This window comes from Aythya marila (genome assembly GCF_965140915.1).
Source record: "Aythya marila genome assembly, chromosome: 1".
Taxonomy (NCBI): domain Eukaryota; kingdom Metazoa; phylum Chordata; class Aves; order Anseriformes; family Anatidae; genus Aythya; species Aythya marila.
The window spans coordinates 142,718,267-142,740,639 of record NC_139042.1 but is presented as its reverse complement, the minus strand read 5'-3'; the positions used below and the strand labels follow the sequence as shown (position 1 = coordinate 142,740,639).

At 47.5% G+C, this 22,373-nt stretch overlaps 1 protein-coding gene across 1 annotated transcript in view; it reads right to left on the bottom strand.

Annotated features, from left to right (window-relative positions):
- The window catches only part of CACNA2D4 (calcium voltage-gated channel auxiliary subunit alpha2delta 4), a gene marked incomplete at its 5' end in the record, with an annotated part of 113,023 nt that overhangs the window by 42,534 nt on the left and 48,116 nt on the right, over window positions 1-22,373 (bottom strand). Inside the window, 7 exons of the mRNA XM_082751847.1 lie at window positions 12,998-13,078; window positions 16,013-16,140; window positions 17,608-17,703; window positions 18,575-18,668; window positions 20,237-20,334; window positions 21,817-21,862; window positions 21,999-22,066. Of these exons, the coding sequence (XP_082607973.1) occupies window positions 12,998-13,078; window positions 16,013-16,140; window positions 17,608-17,703; window positions 18,575-18,668; window positions 20,237-20,334; window positions 21,817-21,862; window positions 21,999-22,066 (611 nt within the window). The remainder of the gene's footprint in view (window positions 1-12,997; window positions 13,079-16,012; window positions 16,141-17,607; window positions 17,704-18,574; window positions 18,669-20,236; window positions 20,335-21,816; window positions 21,863-21,998; window positions 22,067-22,373) is intronic.

Here is a 22,373-nt window from a genome sequence, read left to right as displayed (position 1 = left end):
CTGAACGTGGAGTGAACATGCAGATAACACTGACAGCGTTTGCATGTGTGCTTCAGTGCCAGGCAAGCATCTGCCCGCAGTCAGGGTGAGGCTGGAGGACTAAATATGCAGGCAGTCAAGGTGAGACCCTGGATCTAGAAACACACAGGCAGGGCTCCAGGGACACAGGCAGGCAAGGGCGATTGTGTAACAAGGATAAGATACTGTGGCAATCAGCTCATTACATAAAAGTAGAAAGGGCCAAATTAATCCCCAGTGTAAGAATGCGGAAGCCAATGGAGTTATATTCAGGTCAAATTTGATTCCAAAAGCTTTTTTTATTATTATTTTTTTAATTAGAGCGTAATGTTCAATAAAACCTGCTGTAACAAATAGTGAGCGATGGGTTCCCACCTCTCCAGATTTCTTACCCTCCTGAGCAAGGTTATTTTAAAACGAGTGGAAATCTCTGTCTAATCCCATTGCACCCCCAAGTACACAAGCTGTCACCCCTAGAGCTAAATGAGTCTCTCCACCAGCTGTTCACTAGCTAGGTTTATCACACACAGCTAAGATGTTTAAATTCCCTCCTCGTCCACTCCCGCAGTTATCCACACACAATCCATCACACATTACTCCTGCGAAAAACCTCGTCCTGAGGCACGTGTGGCACCATACTCAGGCTGATCTTCAGAGAGTAACTGGGAGCAGAACCCAGGTACTCCTCATCTGGTAGCAGCTGAGGCATCCCTCCTGCTGAAGAGGTATGTGCCGTGAGAGAATCACCGCTGCTGCTTAACAGTACAGGGTCTATGACGCATAGTTTAATCTAATTTTACCGTGCAGGTACAGGAGTGCACACAGATACCACGAAGCAGCTCCTACAACGCCAGAAATGTAGAGCTGAAAAGGCAAAGCCAACATACTCATCTGATGACTCCAGGCTTTTCTGGTTCACAGATCATCCGGGAGCAGCCTATGATTTTCTGCAATTTGATTATCTTTCATTTGGCAAGTGTATTTGCCCCCTATACATATCTACTCACACACACATATAATTTCATGTAGATAAACATGCAATTAGGCATATGCATGTATAAAATACATGGGAAATATATAAAACAGAATTCCTCCTCGGCATCTTGATCATTGGCAGCTTGATCTGGAGGCTCGCACAGCGCTTGCTAGCACTGATTGGGAGCACAGGTCAGAGGGTCAGTTGCTATCCACTGATTAGATAAGGGCAAGTCTTGGCATAGGATTTCTGAAGACCGCAAAGCTTTCCCTTGGAGAGCACTGTGTGTAATGCAGACAAAGGATAAGCATTCCCTGATGATTACAGTTACAGAACACAGCTGAAGTAAATAAAAAATTTCCTGTGTCATTTTTGGGGAGCTTCCCACAACAGCAGCAGCCCTAAGGAGGCAGGGACAAGGCAGCATCCTCACGGCTTTTCTCCCTTTAGAAGGTGGGAGAGAAGGAATAAAAGGGGTAGACAGACCTCTCCTTCCTACAGTGGCACAGTGCTGCTGCCAGGCAGACACCAACTTGCAGGGCACCTGGAGCCAAGGAGAAAGCAAAGAGCAATGCTAAGAATAACAACCTGTCTTGCACGGAGCTTCTGAGCCAGGACACCATGCAACTCCTTGCTCGGGGCGCTAGGTCGAGATCTGGCCCTTCAACATTTGCTTTTTCTGTGCTCTAACTTGGGAATAAACTTGTTTGCTAGAACATCTGCAGAGAGTCAACACGTAAAGGGCACAGGAAGAGCGACAAATGTAGGTATTTCATTTGAGAAAAAATGCACAGACGCTACACCGAGATACTCACCCAGCTCTGCATAAAGCTCAAGGGAAATATCCAGAGTAACAACAATGCTTTGCATTTCTATAGTGCTTGCCTTTGGCAGCTCTCTGGGAGCTTGCAAACATTAATGAATTCACAGAGGCAGAGATTCAGAGAGTATAAAGGCCAGAAGGGACTTTAGATCATCCAGTCTGACCTTCTGTGTATTGCACGCTACTGGGAAAGTGTGCAGAAAAGAACCACAAACGTTATTTGAGGGTGGCAGAAAATGCCTTGCTGTGAAAGGCTTAAAGAGCTCAATCTGTTTAGCTTATGAAACAGAAAACAGAGAAGTTATCCTGTAGAAAGTCCAACAGGGTGTGTTTACATGCAGCTGAGTCGAATTTTCCAGAAAGGCATCTACATTTGATTTGAAAACATGCAAGAGATGAAAAATAAAACTCTCTTCCTTTGGTACCCTACTACAGTAACTACTCATGCTCATTGTTAGCATTCTTGCTGAATATCTCACTTGAATCTGCTTGGTTTCAGTTTCCTGTCACAGGTTTTTGTGATGCTTCTCTCTGGTAGATTAGAAAACATATGTTTAGTAACCAGCACCTCTCCCTGTGAAGGTACCTTATACACTAATCAAATCACCTTCCAATCTTCTTTTTGGTAGGATAAGCAGATTTTCATTCAGTTCATTTTCACTATAAAGCAATTCCTCAGCTCTGGAACAATAACGTAGCCCTGTGCTGCACTGCTTCCAGTTTTTCCTCCTTTTAAAAGTATGCTCCTCACCCATCAAACTCTGTGACCCGTATTGTAGGTAATACGTAGCTATTGCCACCCAATAGTAAATACCACCTTTCCCTACACCTACCCACCAGCCGTACCTCACAACACACTTGCCAGGCGGTGTGAGCATTGTTCCTACTTTAAAGATGCCAGCAGAAGGAAAAGCTACTGCAAAACCCTGGCAGTCATTTTGATGGAGCTGGTTAATTGTAAACTGGTTCTGATCTCACTCATAACCCCCTTTATTGTAGTACAGATTCACAAAACTCTCCAGATTTCTACAATTCTTGGCAAGAGGAAGACCTAGCGTTTTATCTAAACCGATGGTCCCCCTCCAGCAGTCCCCGCTTTCTCATTCACTCCTGGTCTCACATGGTACCTTTCAGCCCTCTCCCCCTGGCCATAAATGTCTTTGATCCCCCGGTTCCTCCTCCTCCCTCCTGCTGGTTTTCCCTCTCCTGTGACTGATCATCCCCGCTCAGCGGCTGCCTCTGACCAGCTGCTTTTCAGATTTGCCCTTCTCTGATCTCCTCTACTGTCACTTCTCAGCTGCCACACACACACGCCAGCCCCCACGTCCCCATCTGCTTTTTAAAGGCTTGTTATCATAAGCTGGGGCTTCTCCGCTCCCTGCAAAACCCAAATCAATCAGGGGAAACCATCACGCTGCCAGAGGCTGCGGGAGGGTTTTAGGTCAGCCCCGGCCAACCTGCGGCCTGCCTGGCACTGCGCTGAGGCCTCCAGCTGCATCAGCAGGAGTTATTTTTATTCCATCGTGACCAAAATCATGGAATACGTGAATTATATGGCAAAAAGGCCCAGCCTGGCACCCAAAGGGAGGGCTGTGGTGAATGGGGAGTACCCTGAACGACTGCTCCGTGGCTTACGTGCTTAACTGGGTCTGTATTGCTGAATGGTGAGACCAAGGACTTCAGCTGGTCTTCAGTGACAGAGGAGGGACTGCAAGCTAACACAGTCTCACCTCTCCATTATAAGCACCATCACCCTCTTACACACTTTTCAAGCTTCACATTGAACCCATGTGGCTTTTTACCTCAGATTCTGCCTGGAGAGTTTTTCTAAAGCTCTATCACCCTACTGGCTAGAAACCCTCCTGGAGTTTTCCACCCTAAATATTTTCACGGCCTCCCCATACTACACTGTTTTCACACTAGCAGTGCCCTTCAGTTTAAATGTTTCCTCCAGGATGCATTATTACAGCAAGCCTATCTGCTGAAGCCCTGGTTCCACTTGGTTAAGCAAGCTGCGCTGTCACAGGCTCCTCTCACAAAGCTTCCCTTTCCTCTCCTGTCTGTACCTCTCTGAGGCTGTACGCCTCTGGCCAAAACTGTAACACAAACCAGAGAGGTCTCACAGGGCTTTGGGCAATAGCACTACTACTTGAGTTATTGGAAATAACTCACCAGGTGCATTTTAGGATATCCTTTCCTTCTTCCACAACTGCGTCACACCACCACTTGCCATCATCCTACCAGCAGCTAATAAAGTTCTCAGCATTTTTCCTTTCAGCTTTCTCGTGACATATTTACCAACTCTTTCCTGAAGAGATTTTTTTTTTTTTTTAAATCCTCAATTTGGAAGACAGATCCTCAGAACACGAACTTCTGAGAGCCAAAGGTTGGTGATGAACAGGGTGGGGAACAGCAGGACATTGCTGAGCCCTGGCTAAAGCTGCTGGGAGCCACCAAGTCTGCCTGGCTGCCTTTTGGCAAGGATCTCAGATCTTCTTGCGGTAGGGAAAGGTTCCCTCATTTTTTTTTGTGGGCATCAGGGGGCAAACACAGCCTAAACTGAGGACCCTCACTGAGATTTTTCAAAATGGACCCAGCAGTTCCCAGAAGACAAGGGCTGCCTCTAGTCCTGCCCGCTGTGCTCTCTGCCAGCTCTTGCAGAGTTCCCAGCTCACGGATTTCCAATATTAGTTCTCAAGCATATGACCTTGTCTGTCGTACTACTGAAATTCATTCTGTTTCTGGTACTCCTGCCAAGGTCAAATAAGGCTTGCTCTACGATATCCTGGTCCTTCCCTGTACTAGCAATGCCTTCTAGTGTCGAGTCATCAGGACACTTCCTCACTACCTACTCCTATTAGCGTCAGGGTCTCAGGTTAATGCTGGCAGGGAGTGCTACAAGTGACCTTGTGCTAGATGGACAGGTGACCTTGCTGTTGCCATCATTCCAGATTCAATTCTACCTCTCTGTCCCTCACAGCTCCTCTGTCTTTCCTTATCTTCTCTAGTTTAACAAATTGTTTCTTATGGGGCACCGTATCAAGTGCCTTACTGATACACAAAGATCAGACCTTTGAAATTTCTTATGCCTTCCAGGAAAACAATCATCTGAAAGGAAGCTAATGGGTTAGCCTGGCATGAGCTAGCATTGTTGAAAACGTATTGCCTGACTCCCTTTTCCCTAACCACATGATAAAAATTGCACTTTCCTTCCAAATTTCCTCTAAAGCACTACAAACATTACAGAGGTCACACGTAGAGGTCTGAGACTGACAAACTTATTTCGCTGCCTTCCTTCATCCTGACTGCTGGATTTTCACTTTTCCAGTCGACATGGAGACACAACTGTGGACAGAGCTGAAAAAAAAAAACAAACACCCTTGCTATAAGCTTGTGTTTCCATCTGCCAGGGAGGGAGAGCATCCAGGCGCCAGCACTGAGAGCACTCAGCAGCTTGGGCAGCATGTTCCCAGCACTCAGACTGCTTCTTGCCCCAAGGACGACACTGCTGCCCTTATCAATAACTCGGGCGCAGAGCCCTCCTTTCCTCTCACACCTTTCAGGCCTCCACACCCAATGCTGGGCCCGTACCCACTGCATTCAGCACCTCCACGGCCCTCAGTGAGCCCTTGTACAGGGCAAGGACAGGCAGAGAAAAAGAGACTTGCTGCTGGTAAAGCCTCTCTACAGCCCCAGAGTGCAGTGTAACTGCATTAGGGAGGAACGAGGAATACTTCTGGGAACATTATCAGGAATATTCCTGCGATGAAGCCCTAAGCAAATTGGTCTGGCCTCCTAGCTGACCCTGCTTTGAGCAGGAGGTTGACTACAGCCCTCCTGAGGTGCCTTCCAGATGAAGTATCCTATGATCCTCCGAATGGGACTTCTCTATCCCAGTGAGAGAAACGGAAAAAAAAAGGTCTTATGAAGAGAAAGGCCTTGCAGCAGGAGCCTCATTACACAGCCTTGTGATGGGGAGATGTGTGCCTTAAGGGGATGGCACAGCAGAAAAGCAACTTAGGAAGGAAATAGCCTGAGTTTGGTGGTAAAAGTCATACATCTTAGGAATAGACTGGAAATGCCTCAGACCTGCTAAGTTTCCATGTTTCTCAACCCACAATGCTTGTTTGCTTGTGCTTTGGCTGAAATGAAGCCAAATCACCTCACAAAGTATTTCCTATAACCTGCTGTACTATAATATTTCCTACCCTCATCCTCACAGTCACAGACTGCTTCTGTGACCATTTTAGCATCTTCTCACATGACTTTACACCTACAGGTCCTAACACAGCTCATGACATCAAGTATAGCCACGCCAAAGCTATGATCCTTGCATGGGTAACACCACTTTAGATGTGCAGGCACGGGTTGTTGTGGAGGGATAGGGGTAAGTGAGGCAAAGCGCTGGCCTTGCTCTCGCACAGAGATTTAGGTTTGTACCCTACTTGGTCAGAGGTGTTAGTAAGGTTGGTTAGGCTGGTTGGTTGGTTAGTAAGGTGTTAGTTAGGCTGGTAGCCTTTGCCCTGGCCCATCCGTGACCTGACGGACTGCTGCCACCCTTCTCTGCACACCCGCATCTACCACACACCAGGTACACTTCCACATCCACGCGGATTACTGATGTCCATACCGCTGTGTACACGCAGAAAGCATGTGCAAGTACGCAGCCCCACCACAGGCAGCACTATATGGAAATCACTCCATGAAGATAAGCATCTCTGCCTGCTCATAGCTGTATGCGCAGACAGGTACCACAACCACACAGCACGCTGCAGAGAAACTGTTTGCATATGCAAAACCACACAGAGATGCACAAATGCCCTCGCACGTTGCGCATCTCCACATATTCTACGTGTAAGATGCTCCCTCAGGCTCACGTGGTCCTGGGCAGAGATATAGGTCCCTGACCATCCTGGCTAGGTAGGAGTTAATGCAAGAGAGGATGGGGAAGAAATTAAAAGAAAAAAAAAAAAAGTTGAAACCCCAGCACATGATTCTTCTCCTATCACATCTGTGAATCCTGGAGCGCGAGAGTAATTGTCTGCAATGAGTCAGAGCAAAAGGCACAAGGAAATGGTTGCCGTGGCAACCCTCGCACTGCTCTAATTCGGCTCGGAATTAAAATGATATCAAATAATTTGCAAGCAAAGGGAACACGGCGAAGGCGCCGGGTGCCAATCTAAAAATCCAGCTATATGCAAGCCTCTCCTGAGTCAGTGTCAAGGGCTCTCTTCCCTTCAAGCGTGACAACCATGGCAATCAGAGGAGCTACAGAGGCGGGGGTGATGGATAACCCTAGGCTAGAAGATTTCTGCTACGCACAGGCAAGAACAGGCTCCTGGGCTGGAGCCCCAGCCCGGAACAGGCTCCAAGGCTGGGGACGTTTGAGGGCTGGAAGTCCCAGGAGGGCTCATTCCCAAGGCAACAGGCAATGTCACACACACTGGGAGGCACTGAAGATCTCAAAGTCTACGCAGAGAGCATATACAGCGTAGAGGAAAAGGAAATTGCTGATGGATGACCAGCCAGAGGAGGCAGAATGCTATGGAAAACGTCCCACATAACTGTCTTTTGCATTCTTCTGAGGATAAAATAAACATATTTGGCCCCACTGTCAGTAGGTACCATTTACGTGCAGAGATGTGGAGTTTTGAAGGCAGATGCTTTCTTTCTGCCTGTTCACTGACCTGGCTGGAAGGTAACTAGCTCTGAGCAGGGAACTCTGTGGTCCCAGCTCCGATTCCAAACCCTGTCAAAAAGCTGACTTTGTAAGAACAGTCCCTGTGAAAAATAAAGCAATCGCCTTACTTTTGTCTGGCTCATAGAGTAGCTGGGGTTTGCCCCAGAAACATTGAGGCCCCAGCCTTTTTGCTTGCAGATCTCTCTGCACAAAGGCTCAGTACATACAGTAGGACACCAAGGATGGCAGGCAGGCAGGAAGGTGGATGAGGGATTGAGGGATGCAGGAAAGCAGCGTGAATGGAGAGAGACTGGTTTTGGCACACCGAAATGGGCTGAAAATGAGCTAGGTCTTCCTTCTTTCTACCCATTCTATCCCTGGATGCAGGGGAGATCATGCCCTTCCATAAAGGCACCCAGGCGATGCCCTGGGAGCTTGCAGAAGTTTCTTGCAAAGTTCCTACACTGGGAGGATGTTGGCACCACATCCAGCATCAAAAGAGGGACAGCGTGCCTTCTGTGTATGGCAGCACATACTCAGGAGATCAGCTGCTCTCAGACTTTGTATTGGCAATGTCACACTGGTTTTCAAGCCAGTGTAGTAAAATAATTTTAATTCTCTAGCTTGGATGCAACTATTCCAGTGTAAAAGGTGCTCACATTATTGCAGCTTATTTCCATGCATTTTACATCGTTTTCACAGGTGCAACTGTCACTTTCTGGAGAGGAACAGAGAGGGGGTTGAAATGTTTTATCCACCCAACAACAAAACCGTAGGAATACAGAATTGTGTGTAGATGAGTTTGAAAAGATGCCACAGCAACAGAACTGCTGAAAAAGACACCTGCATCTCTCCTCTCTGCTCGCTGGTAACAGACAGCAGGTAGCCAAAATTGGGGACCGAGGGAGAGGACAGAGGGACGTCAAGCTGGCCAGTAAACGGTTTTCAAATGAAGAGCTTCCGCCAGACTGACAAAGGCTGGGTTTTAACCAGCAGTCTAATGGCAAAATTACTTTCCACTACCCATTTTCAGACTGGCTGATTTCAAATACTTCTGAAAAAAAAAATTTTAAGCTTTTTTGAAAATCTGCTCCTGCTGGGAGTACAGTTCTTCTGAAAATACTGGCCTTAATACTGTCCTTACTCAATGTCTCCAAGCCCTCTCCGTACAGTAGGAACGATATTTCTCTTCTTTCAGCCTTCTTTGGGCTTGTCTGGGCTCTCCCCATACACATCTGTATATACTGCTGTCATCACAGGGTAACAATTTTGGTGTGGTCCAATTGTTGTAAATAAGAAGCAACTTTGAATATGAAGAGAAGAGAGAGGTGTTGTATAAAATAAACCTTGATCTCCCACCTGGCTGTTTGCACGTCCTGTTTGTTTTATCAGGCACGGTGGAGCCTGTGCATGCCATGCCCTGTGCTTTGCTGGTATCGGCCACCTCCTGTCCCTGAGACACAGCAGCAGTGGCAAGGAGCCTCACAGAAAAAACCTCCTACCTGTTCCTGCTCTGACCAGCAGCCAGCCACCACGTAACTCCAACAGGCAGAAGGTCAGGCAATAAAAGAGACGTCATACCCTGCCCAAAGTGACAGCTAACCTCCCGTGCAGATTCCAGCAGTTTCACTGGGGCTTTAAATCACTAAAAGCTTCTGTCAGCAGCTACATGTGATTTCTGCAGCGCACCCCCTGAGGACCATAAAGCCCCAGGCTACTGACTCAGTGGAGGGAGCAGATGACAGTGCTATCTGGGGCAGGACTTGGCTTGGGGAGAGTGCCATCGCAAGCCCTTATTTTTCATTTCCAGCGAAGTTAGCGCCAGAGCAAGGCACTGGACTGACATCCCAGGAGACTGGCTGCCTGCTAATTAATTATAATTAATCATCCAGGCATTACTTAATGTTTGCAGAGTGCTTTGAACTGCCAAAGCACAATAGAGCAGGTAGCTAACAGTAACTCAAAGTAACAGCTACAGCGGTAGGTTTGCCTGCGTGGCCTCCCCAAAGCCCCAGCAGCTCTGAGAGCACCCAAATCAGCGAGCACAAGCAGCTCTGTGGTGTCCTCTGTGGGTTTCTCCAAGCCTCCAAAGGTCTGCACAATGCCCTGGCTGCAGGGTTTTGGCTGGGCCATGCCAGGCAGACCCGGGAGGATGGAAGCCCCTGTGCTCCCCCTCCATCGCTGCCCTCAGCGCTGCAGGCTGGCTGCTCTCTAATCCCAGTTGACATCTCCCTTGCTCTCTGACAGAGCCCAGGCCTATCTCGTCCTCCTGGCCGCTTGGTTTTTGGAGCTTGCCTTTCTCCGCCTCGGCCGGGGACTGCCATCCAGCTGCCAGCAGGAAAGGGGCCCTGTCATCGGCATCCTCCTTGAGGGGGCATTGGGGGTGCCCCCAGCCCACGGGCAGAGCTGTAAGCCCTAGAGCTTAATTCTTCACTGCACGCATAGCGAACATTTCAGAGCGCTTACAAAGTCCCCCCAAGCACCATCAAGTCAAGCAACTGCCAGTAACAATCAGTGGCAGAATGACAGGCCAGTTCAGACAAATTGCACTTTTATAGGGGCACTTAAAAAGCCTTCTGCTGTCCCCCCTCTACAGAACGGTGACAGCATTTATCCAGAAACCGCAAGCCTACCCAGGTATTTGGCTTCCTGGGATCCTGTGCTGGGAATCAAGCTGATTTCTGGTAGTGTCCTGACTCTAAATGAATGCGATTATCATGCCCACTGAGGGCTGATGCCATCCAAATAACAATAATAACAATCTGCATCCCATTCTGCTCTGATTGCCTCTTGCTGTGTCTCCATTCGCTCCCCTTCCCTCACCTCTCCCCTGTACCCAGCACGGGGGTAGGATGGTTTTGCAGCACTGCCCACCATCATTTGTGCTGCAGCCTCTAACGCTGGGTAAAGCCCCCCAGAACCAGGCCCGAGCTACTCACCATGATTATGTCAGTCTGAGGGGAGTGAAGAGAGGCCTTTACCCTTCCTCTCATAGTTGTTACCCTCAAGAACAAATAGTATTGCAATAGGTAGCATGAACACAATATTTTTATTTATTTATTTTTTTTTTTTTTTAAAGACTACTGCTATTATGAAAGATTCAGATGATGAACCTTGTCACGACTAAAAAAATGCAAATGGTAATATAGATACAGAACCGCTTTGCTCCTGGATGCCCCAAAACCAAGTTGTAAATGTACGCAAACCCTCCCACTCCCACTGAAGTCAATGGGGGGTACAGCGGGGGCCTGAAGGATTTTGGACCCTTTGGGAGAAATTACTTCCCTCGGTGCTGTCATGCTTTGGATGAAACATGAGTATTTTTCATCAACACATAAGGAACAGGGAACGAAGAGCACCCAGCTGAATGTACCACGTGTGAAAATAAGCAGAAGATGCTTGTGGTCAGGTCACCTAGCATGATGACTTGCGACGGGGACCATGGTACCTCTAAGGAATGAAAGCAATTGAGAATTCATTTCTCTCAGCTTCTGTGGTTACGGGTGAAGAAACTGGTTTGTTCTATATAATTTCCACAAATGACAGAAACTTTACCTTAATACCACTGTTTTGACAGGACTTTTCCCTATCCTCTGCTGTTTTTCCCACCCTCATCTTCCTACAGCAGAGGACTCTGCCCCTTCACAGCATGTCCGTGCAGAGTCTATTCTGCATTCAGCATAACTGAGAGGGTGGAAATCTCCACAGGGGTTTTGAAAAGTGCTGCTGACAGAAGAAAAATAGCTCCGTCAGGGGCAGCTCCTCCTGTCACTTGTTCTTGCTCCAGCTCTTCCACACAGAAGTTTCCTTCCTTGTGTTTATGCTGAGTACCAAATCAACTGTTTGTGTGCCTCTGCTCTAACTCACAGCTCAGGAAAGGAAACAGAAAGAATCATGAAAAATGATATTTAAAAACATTTTTTTTTCTCCTCCCAAATTGAAGCCCAGAAAAATGCCCCAGTGGTACATAGTCTCAATGCTATTTAGTTCTTCTAACAGTGCCAGCTAGTACCAGTTTTGGGGGCAGTTTCTGTGACCCAAGCACCTACTTTAAATGAACTGTATTGAAACCTCCTCTATTTCACACGGGTCTCTGGACAGGCTTCATGTCACAATAAATTTGTTTGGATTTGAGACAGTGTTATAGCCGTTAACAGCACTATTTTATATCACCACTCCCTCAGTTTATAAGTACTCTCTCATTCCCCTGGTGATACTTAGCACCACTCTCAACTGCAACTTATTGAAAGCCCGGAAATTAAAGAATGGTTCATCAGATGAAGTTAAATTGCTGCAGTTTAACTGAGCAGTAGATTGAAGGCCATCCATTGCGTCCTACCTAGCCTAGGTACAAGCAGCAGCTGACTCTGTGATCTGAAGGTATCTGCAGTACGACCTTGTCTCTACTGGATATTTCTTTAGCAGTTGGCATAACCTCATGCTGAGATAAATGTTGCACAATTTTTCTTTAGAGAACATCTACTGTAATGCTACTCAGTATAGAAGAAAAGTCTGCAACTGATTTTACTGTTAAGAATTAAAAGACAGATTCGCACATAACTGGAAATTCAAAGTTGTTGTTCAGCATCTGCTCTGTGCAGTCATTTCTCCCACCAGACAGGACTCCATTAACACTAACCATTCCTTCACAGGTAGCTTTGCATCTCTGCATGTTTCTGCTAATAACTGCTCCATGATCTGTTCTGCCAACCTATTCCCTTACTGTTGCCACATCAAAAAAAAAAAAAAAATCCACTCAGATTTAGCTACAGTTTTGTTCACACCAATACTCGTACACAGCGAGTTTAGTTTGGGTCTGAAGCCAACACTATTGATTAAAGTTGTTTTGTTTTGTTAAGTGGGTACTCTGATTCACTTCTGAGTTTATTGTACTGTTGTAAAGCCTGAAGCAATTGCTACAGAAAATGGTAAAGTTTCAGAAGCTTTGAGGTTCTGAGAGAAATAATGTGTTCTGCAAGTACTCCAAAAGTAGACGCAGAGTATGGTGAAAGTCTGTTAAACAGGGTTCAAAGCTCAGGTGCAAAGAGAAGTTCAGAAATCTGTATGCATAAATTGGAAATCCAGCAACAAAGCCATTTCACCAGAAAGTTATTTTTCGGTGGAGAAAACAATAGAGATGCAGGAATGTGCATCTCTACATCCTACACAACCAAAAGTGTGCCCTGAAAGTGGTTCAAAACCTACATTGACTTCTTAACCAACTCATGCTCCAGGGAAACAGGCAGTCTCAATCCACAGAAATCACTGGTGCTCAAGATGGAAAGCTTGCATTCAAACAGCCCATTTCCCTTGCAAAGGCATGTCAGCCATTTAGTACCTTTTCCAATGTTCTCTGTTTTGCCTATTTTTCAACATGACAATCTATTGTGGCTCCCATCACCTCCTTTGAATGACAATCTAACAGCTCTCAACTCCCACTCTCAACATACGACGACGTTACTGTTTCATTCAAGATAAAAGAAAAACCAGGATTTCCTACCTGCAGCAATACCCATCTTCCCATCCACGGATACAGCCACTGCTGTGCTCACTGTCACCACTTTTGGAAGGCCTCCTCCCTCTGTCAAGACATGAAACCAGCAGGCTTGGTTAGCTTACATGCAGCAGGATTCACATCCAGATCAGTGCATACTTATGCCTCAGCCCTGAAGGATCCAAGAATCTGGAGGACTGCATCTTTCAAACCACATAAGCAACCTAAAAGGCTAATGACTTGACTTGTTTATCTCAGGAGAAAAGCAACATCCTTGGCATAAAATATAAAGGACTGGCCTCCTGCATTTTGGGCAGGCAGAACTCCTCTTGTGCTGGAAGACTGCTTTGCTTCATGCACCAGCTAAACTCTGTAGGCAAAGGAGAAGCAGGACAGGGAATTCTGACATTGATCCTTGCACAGCAAAGGCCAGGCTTATGCCCAGCTCTGTTGCCCAAGTCAGGCTGGCACTACAAACTGGAGACAGACGTGATACTCATGGGTACTTCCAGAGTGCACTCTGTTTTAAAAACAGTCTTCTGGGATAGATTCAGCTGCCTAAACTTTGTTATGCCCAAGGGCATCCCTTTTATCATTTAGCTGCTGCTTCATGTGTCCCTGTAGGTCCTGTGTCACATCTGCCAGCCCCACGCAGATCTTTTGGATCCAACAAGGCATTTAAAATAGCACGAATGGATAGATTTAAGCAACTGAACCCCACTTGCTGTCTTTGCTAGTGCAGTTGTTTCAGCCTGCAATTGCCCATGTTACATTAAATAATAATAATACAGAAATGGAAAGCGATCAGATTAGCTTCAGCTGGAGCACCTCTTCTGAAACTGCCAGGGGACAGTTTGAAGGTCAGCACAATCAATTTAGCCTACAACTGACTACTTGCTTGCATGCTGTATGGAAAACTCTTGCTCAGCCGGATGGATCAGGTGTTCTTTCCTCTCCCAGAGCTACAGCATTTGTTACTGTTTTCCATTTCTGCCGTCATCACTCTTTTTGGTACCCAGCATGTCCTGAGCATGATTCAGTGGCTACTGCAGTTTAGCCTGGAGTCTCTTTTTTTTTTTTTTGTTTGGACTGAAGCCAGATTAGCTTGCTCAAGGATGTCAGAACTAGTAAAGTCCTCGTGAAACAAATACCCAGCCAACTTATGCTCACATGCCTCGAGCCTGATCCTGCCTTTATGGTGAACCCCAAATTTCTTGCTCACCCCGAGGATGAGACAAATAAGCAACATGCTCATATTGTCCCTTAGAAAAACAAAGGAACAAACCCAGCACACACACACAAAAACTAACAAACATCACATGACACATCTGGACTGCATGAATAGTTTTATTTGACTTGCAGAGCTTTCCCTGCTGTCTTCTCTCTGGGACTTCTGGACACTGGAGGAGTGTACCCTGGATAAATTTTTCTGATGACCTGCAGCCATTCCCTGCTGTACTCCTCGCCAGTTCTTTGGTCTCTTCCCTCTTATGTGACAAGAAGAGTATTGGCAATGGACCCACCTGTCACACCGTGGGCATACACTGGCTCATGAGGAAAGCATGGAAGGGGTACTTTGGGATCTAATCAGCAAGAATTTCTTAAGAAATTGGGTGGCCTGTTCTGACCAAAAGGTGAGGCACCTCTGCTTCTAAGGATGTCAAGCAAAGGGCTCAGAGTCTGCTCTGACATTGAAGCACAGTGGCTCAGAGGAACTGAATATTATTTCCAGGCGCTTCACAGCCATCTTGTATGATCTCATGAATCAGTCTGATCCCAGCTGCTCATGCCTAACGAGACTAATAATCTCCTGTACATTTTAGAGAATAAGGTCTTCAGGGGCAGGCATTACTTCTTATAAAGTGCCTGTAGGGTGTCCAGGCAAATGGGGTCCTGGACTTTATTGAAGTTCCTGACCAATAGCAATGTCATACAAAAAAGAGAGGCAGCTTCTATTCTGCCTTTATCCATGCAAAACTACCTGTAATGGCAAATAAAACCACATCAAGCCACAATCCCAGTGTTTAGCCAGCAGTAGTAGGGCCTACTAGGTTCTGGATAATAGCTGTCCTAGGGAGCCTCACAGGGTGTTCCTGCCTGTTTTTCTAAACCACACCGTATTCCAAAGAGCAAATGCTGTTGTGTGTAGGGGAGTAAAAGGTCTCTCCTGCCATGCCTCCTCCTCCTCCTCTTTCTTCACTTGCCATTTGAGGGAGATGTAAGGGTGCTGTGCAGAGAGAGAGGCTTGGGTGGAAGGTTTCAAGTCCTTTCTCTTCCCATCCCTCCCTCTTTACATCCTGGTTCATCTCCAGCCTCCCAGTCTGGTTTTCTCGTTGCTGCTTGCTTTCCCACCCACCAGCCTCCCACCACCGTGCCACAAAAAGCTTTAACAGCTCAAGTGCCGAGCTCCCTGACAGAGACTGAGTGCTAGAGGCCAGGGAGGGCACAGAGGGGATTTCGCCTTTTGTGTAGGAGTCTCACAACAGGATTTTGTTTTGATTTTTTTTTTTTCCTTTCCAGGCTCTTCTGCTCTCTTCCAGCCTTTGAGGAAGCCCTGGCTGGCTCTGCAAGCTCACAGGAACCAACACCCTAAGCAAGAGACACTGAAAAGCCAATCTTTGCTTTTTCTCTTGTGTTTGCTAAGGAGGAGGTGCCATATTTTCGTAGCGTGATGGAAAGAACATAGGGCACCAACGAGACACCCTCACCAGGAGAAAACTATGGACAAGCACTCCTCCCTTGTCCCTAACAAGCCCATCCTGTCCTGTCATAGAAAGCGGTGATGGAAAAAAAAAGCCACCCTCTAAAGTCACTTCTTCCTGAGTCCCTGCTGACTCCTCATCAGTCCTGACTGTGACTCTGATGGTTCTGACTCTATGCCTCTACGCAGGGTATGCTGAATGCCTCAGTAATTCCTACTGTGCAAGAGTGGCAATAAAGGGTTTGGGATAAGCGTGGTGTTGGAAGATATACGTGAAAAACCTTTTTTCTTCTCTCCTCTCGTGTTCAGGCTGAGGTTACCTGCATCATCTTCCGAAACTATGCTGTAGATGAAGCTGCCGGGGGGATGCTCGGCTGCCCGGCGATACCACAGAGGGAAGTGGTCCATGGTGAAGATGCTCTCCTTGTCCTTCCGAGTCAGGAATTTCCTGCCAGCACAAACCAGAGAGCAGCTCTTCATACAGTGCATCCCCCCGGGGCTGGCCACCCCCTTGGAGCCACTTAGAGCACCTCAGCACCTGCGGGACACCCGTGGGCCCCATGTAACCCACAAAGGCAGGAGCCAAGCTCCGCGCTGGGAACCGCCACGTCCCCTCAGGCTCCCCGGGGGCCATTCGTGGCCCTCCGGCCGCCATTTTCTGCCGGCACCCCCGGGGCCATCGCGGCCGCCGCTCCGCCGCCGGCCGCCCGCCAGGTGCCGCTGTTGGCCCGGCCGAGGCCCTCGGTGCCGCCGCTCCGCCGCCGCCCCCACGGCGAGGGCACGGGGCAGGGCTGGGGGTGAAGGAGACGCTAAGGGCGCCTGAGCCTGCCTGGCCGACACGTCCCCGTGGTTTTCGGGCTCTCCTTTTGCTGTATGTTTTTTTGACAGAGCGCTAATTGCTCATTTATGCAGTGCCTTCCCGTCAGGAGATTCCGAAAGTGCCTCTCCTGTGACAGATCCCTCATTGAGGTGTAGTGACTGCGAGCGTTGAGAAGCACTGAACAACGCTGTGTGGGGTAGGGAGTCATCATGTTAGCTTCCTTTAGCAGGTGGTTTTTAATTCCTCGTCACCAGATCCTGGCTATGCTGAGTTATCCAAGACTTCCTCAGAAACTCGAGGACTGTGGCTGTCAGGGAGCGCATGTCAGGCACAACGGAGCTCCCCGCCTTGAATATCCAATTCGTATTTGGAGAACTGGGAGACAGCGAAACACCTGGCACAAAGCTGAGGACCACCGCCATCCTGTTTTGTTCCATCTGCTGGTGCTGCCTCTGCAGCCTGGCCTTTTTTTACAGAAGCTTGGACCAGCCTGCACGTTCAAACCTCAACTAAAATGAAAACTGTGCCCTTTCCACATCAAAAAACTCCTCTGAATGTGTACTTTTGCCTTGACGGAGAGGACAAGAGAATGAATCGTATATGACAGATGTCAGTCACATCACTTAATGCATCACTGGAAGGCACTGGGATGCTATGATGGGAGCAGTGTAAGAGTCAGAACAGAATAAAACTGGGAGAGAGGAACTGAGACAGAAAGATCAAACCTAGCCAAGCTGGAACATCACCGGGGCACTGGAGTGCAGAGCCTTTACACTGCAAAATGTTCCTGGGGGTATAGAGTAATTGTGGACATTTCCTCTCTAAGATAACTGAATTTGGGGCATAATCGAAGTTTTCCATTTTACAGTGAAATTAATGCACTTTGGGACAGTGTTTCAGGAAAAAATCAAGAGGACCAGAGAAACATAAAGGGCCCTTACCCTGCCTGCATAAATCAGCACCCATCCCACCAGGGTCTTGCTCCTTTACTTTCTATTTCTGCATCCCCAAATAAATTTCTAAGCCTGGTGTTAATTTCATGGTGCCCCTTCAGAGACACTGAGAGAAATCCCTTAATGCAGAGTAGGGACTTACCTGTTGGAAAGTTTCTCAGAGCCCACATACAGAGCACTCCTCATGAGTCCAGCTCGAGTGCCCAGAAATGCCATCTCGACCCCTGCCTCAGTCTCCCTGTGGAACAGAAATATACGAGCAGAAGCAAACAGTTCTCAGAAGAGCCATCTTTCTGCCCGAGTGATGACCTTAGGCTTAGACCTGTGCCTAGGTTGACACCTTTGAAATTTGCTCATTGCATTCTTTTGAAAGGAGGATGTAAGCTGTTGTCTTCCTGCTAGCCCTGCTCTAGGCTGCCTGTACATAGGTTGAAGCGAGGGAAAAGGACTGCAGAGAGAGAATATCTGTCTCAAACAAGCACAGGATGGGCAGGGTAACAGACTGGCTCTGTAGATTGATTTGGATGTGTCTTGCTGGATTATCAAGGGCACAGATGGGAGAGCTACATGGTAGAGAGCCTGCTGCAGTGTGGTGGTATGGCACAACCTTAAAATAAGAGGTGTGTTAGTGTTGGCTGTTTAAGGGTGTGTGCACTGGTATCGGGGTATCCTAGCATGATTGCTCCTGGCTCAAGCTCCATCAGCAGCAGGGATACTGGTAACTGAAACAGGGACAAGAGTCCCATAGCCACACATCTGTGTAAGTTGCATGTTGTCTGCTGGAAGCAGATCTTTGTTCACTGAATCACTGCTGGCCTCCAGTGGAATTCAAACATGAATGGCATTAATATTCTGTTACCAAGAAAAACCTTCACCAAACTAAAGGCTTACGTGAGGAGGCCCAACCTGATGGAGTCCACTCCTGAGAAATGCTTTTTGAGCTATTTGTAAAGCTATTGAGCTAGTTCTAACAACCTTTTGAGCTATTTCTAAAATTTCTTACATACTTTGAAAGAATCTGTGACTCTTTCAGGCATTATGTAAGCCCATAGCATCTGGAAATGCAGGTTCAATGGTGTTTTACCCATATTTGCTTCTCATACACTTACAAGGACATATTGAGGGCTAGTGTTGTCCAGTAGGCTTCCATGGGTGCAGTGACCACGGCATCAAACAGCACTTCCTGGACCAGCTCCTCATCACCTAAGGAGGAAGGGGAACAAGAATCAGGAGAGGAAGACATATGCCCCTCTAGATACCTTAGATATGGAGCATCTGCCTGGCCCAGGGCACTGGAGCTACATGGCACAAAAAGAGACCTCCCCTTGCAGGGCTGAGAACATGACCTGCCACCCTGATGGAGGGAAGCAAAAGAAGAGCTGTAACAGCTAAGATCATAACAGTGGTTCCCCTGCAAGCTCAGCGGAAGGATTTAGGATTGAAAGTGTTGGCAAATGAGAGGCTTTCAAATCAAGTTACTCATCAGACTCCAGCCTTCTTGATTGAACAGTCTATCTATAGCCATTGCCTCAGATCCCTGCCTTGACTTTTCTTCTGGGTGCCCCATAGTGAGTACACCAGCTACCCCGTTCCACTCAAGGAGCTTTCTTCAAAGCCCCTCGTGACTTCTTGATGGCCTCTACTCTGTTTACCTTTCTCGAGATACCATCCCGTGCTAAATGGCATACTCAAAACTCCCACTTACTCAACCTGCTTCTTTTCTATACCACCCTGTTCACCAGCAGATCTTTCCTTCCTCAGGCCCTGTATGCCTAGGATGTGTCCTAATCCTATTTCTTTTTCCCCACAGAACTTAAAATTTTCAAGGTCCTCTACTCAGCCCTCCCAAAACTTCCTTTCTCCTTCCTGTCTTCTTCAACTGCTACATCTCTTTTCAGCCTTTTCAAAGCTCAGCCAGGAGGGGTCTGTTCACATGGTATAATAGAAAAGCAATTATCGGATTACATTTGTTTTTAGTTTTAAGAGATCCAAATCCTTGTGTCAGAGGTTTCTGAAGCATTATACACAAAATCTTGGTTCAGCACTTGGCACGGCTAAGAAGGCTGAAGCCATGGAGAGTGAGGTGAGCCGAAGGACATCCTAAGGCTAAATTCCTGCAGGGAGCTCCCATGCACAGCTGCCCACCTCTGCCCCTCAACAGAGGTCCCACTCAGCTGCTCGCGTGCCTGTGCTTCACCTGGAGAGCGGACCTGCTGCAAGGGGTGAGGAGGGAGGATAATCATTCTGTAGCATTTTTTTTTTCCCCCCAAAAAAATCAATTACTGATCATCTTTGGAAAACAGAATTAATAACCTTTTTCTGAAAGACTCCATCTGTCTACACGGCGCAGTGCAGCCCACGGAGGATGCTAGCTGTGGCCCTGGGGAGCAGGATAGTGACGGCAGCTTTCTGGCTCCTCCTGCCAGCCTCTAGCCCAGCTGGTCGGTCTGTCTCAAGCATGGTGTGCAGCCCCCCCCACACCCCAATCAAGCCTTTCGTCCATCACTATTTCCTGTGCTGAGACGTTCAGTGAAGTTAAGTTATGTGACAGCTTTGAAATTAAAAAAAAAAATCCTCTGCTGGAGACAAGGAGGTGGATCCTCACTCAGCTCATTTCCACCTGTGAATTCAGCTGGGCTAGAGTTCAGCCCTGCCTGTGGGAGCAGCTGCCAGGGGAGCTCAGTCTGACACCAATCAGTTTCTCACAGTCCCCGCTTGCCCGTGAGGTTACAGAAAACCCCAGCAGGGCCCTTCTGATGGCCAGGACTCACATTCTAGGTCAGGTTCCTCTCCTGTGAGGAAACGGATCACAGCCTCCAGCTGGCTGAGCTTACGGTGGTCGGGATCGATGTCCGTGATGCAGTAAATCCTGGTGGGGAGGGAGAAGAAGCCCCAAAGGGCAAAAAGAATCACAGTCAGACAAACACTCCACGACAATAACAACTGCAAACAAAAATACAGTGAGAAAGCTTGGGCTGCAAAGATTTTGCTGTAGCTGCATGCCACGGCCACACAAAGCCTAACAATGTGGCTCTGAGTCAACCCTACCAATAAAACCAAACATTAATTAATGTGACTGCTGCACTTAGTAGGGCTGCTGGTGTGTCCTCCAGCTGAAGTTCACAATGCAGTGTGGTTAGCAGTCCCAAATCCTTCCTGCAAGGTCATTTATATTATACGCCGAGTAGTGTGTGTACCTGTGTATCTCTACACAATTAACGTGATGGAGAGACCTGAAAAGCAGGGGGCTGCATGCAGTGTGAGTAACATTGATTTGGGAGTGGAAAAAAGGAGGCAGAGAAGCCATGTGAGATGAGGAATGAGCTTGCAGTGTGATATGGTGTCAGCAAAAGCTTTCCCAATGGTACACAGCTGTAGGACACAGTTCGGGGAGAAATGGGAGAATGTTTTTCAAGTGTGGGTCTCTGTATGATAAAATAAACCAGCCTTCTAATCCTGCTTCAGTTTTGACTGCTTCACTGTCAGGACAAGGGAGAGGAAGGGGTTATGAGAGAGAATTACATCTCATTAATGGACTGAAAGGAATGATTTATGAGCAAGGCCGAAGAGTAATGAATATGTAAAATGTGGTAAGCTGACACCCCAAGCTAGGAGTAGAAGAAGGAGAAGTCACTGCATGTGTCTCAAATGCTCTGCCTATGAAACTTGACAGTGTAATGAGAGGTGTGAAGGGCTGTGGGGCTTCTAGAATATAGTTATTTTGGCTTTGGTACAGGCTGGGTTCATGTGCCTGAGTGTAACTGAATGTTGGGTTCATGAAAATCCCAAACCTCACAGCAATAAATGGAAAGTGCCATGCTTTACCCTGTTTCATGTCCAAACCAAGCAAAACCATAAATTATGCATGCTCTTGAAACAGCGGTCATAAATCACCCCCACGTTCACTGGAAATTAGGTCTAGGCTCAGTTCAGAGGAATGCCAACCAAAAATAAGCTCGGATTTTAAAACATGGTTCAGTGTCTCGCTAACCTTGCTACAAAATGCACTGACAGGTCTGACATACTGCGGGTTTTGTAGCACAAATCAGGGCAACGCAAGGAAGAACAAAATGAGCTTGGGTACAGAAGACTGAGAATAAATCTCAGGAGATGTTTCCTGCTGGGGACATCCCAGGCCTTGGTGGGATCTCCCAAGGGTAGAGATGGAACTGAGTTCTGGAGGCACCGCTATCATACCCTGAGGCCATCAGCTCTTTCCAGGTGCAGTCCCTGAACAGCACAGCTTTTCCTCTGGGCCACGGAGTGTGGTGAACTCGAGCAAAGCTGCTGGGAACTTTGCCAGAAGCTCATGACAAAGTCCAGCGTCTTTGACATGATTTCCTCCACTTACCATTCATTCGCTAAAGACAGGTCTGGCTGGAGCAGGTCGTGCAAACCTGAAATCAGATCATACGCTGAGTATTCAATTAGGTAGCAGACAGAGATACAGGCTGGGAGGGAGAAGGGAAGCAGTAAGTTTCAGAGCAGCTACCTTGTCCTTTGGGACAGCGGGGCTGTTCCAGAGCCACCTACCTTCCTCCACAGAAGTGTTCCCCAGCAGAATGTACTCCCCGTGCCCCCTGGACAGCACGACCCCCAGGCTGCAGGCAGGAGGAGAAACAGAGGGTTTGTCAGCAAGGTGGGGTGTAATCCCAAAACACGACACTGCATTCCCTGCAGTGATGACCCCTAAAGGTGTTAATTCCCTCCACAGCTATTAAAGAAAAGAACAGCATCGAAAGAGGATCGAGTGAGATCTGACTGCAGCACAGGAGGCTGAGGAACCTGTCTGTAGGGCTGTGAGACGTTTTTGGTGACAACATTTTTGGCCAAAGATGTAAAGTTCAAATCAACAATAACATGTATCAAATCTATGACAATTTCAAAACATTTTGGATGTGAAAAAAA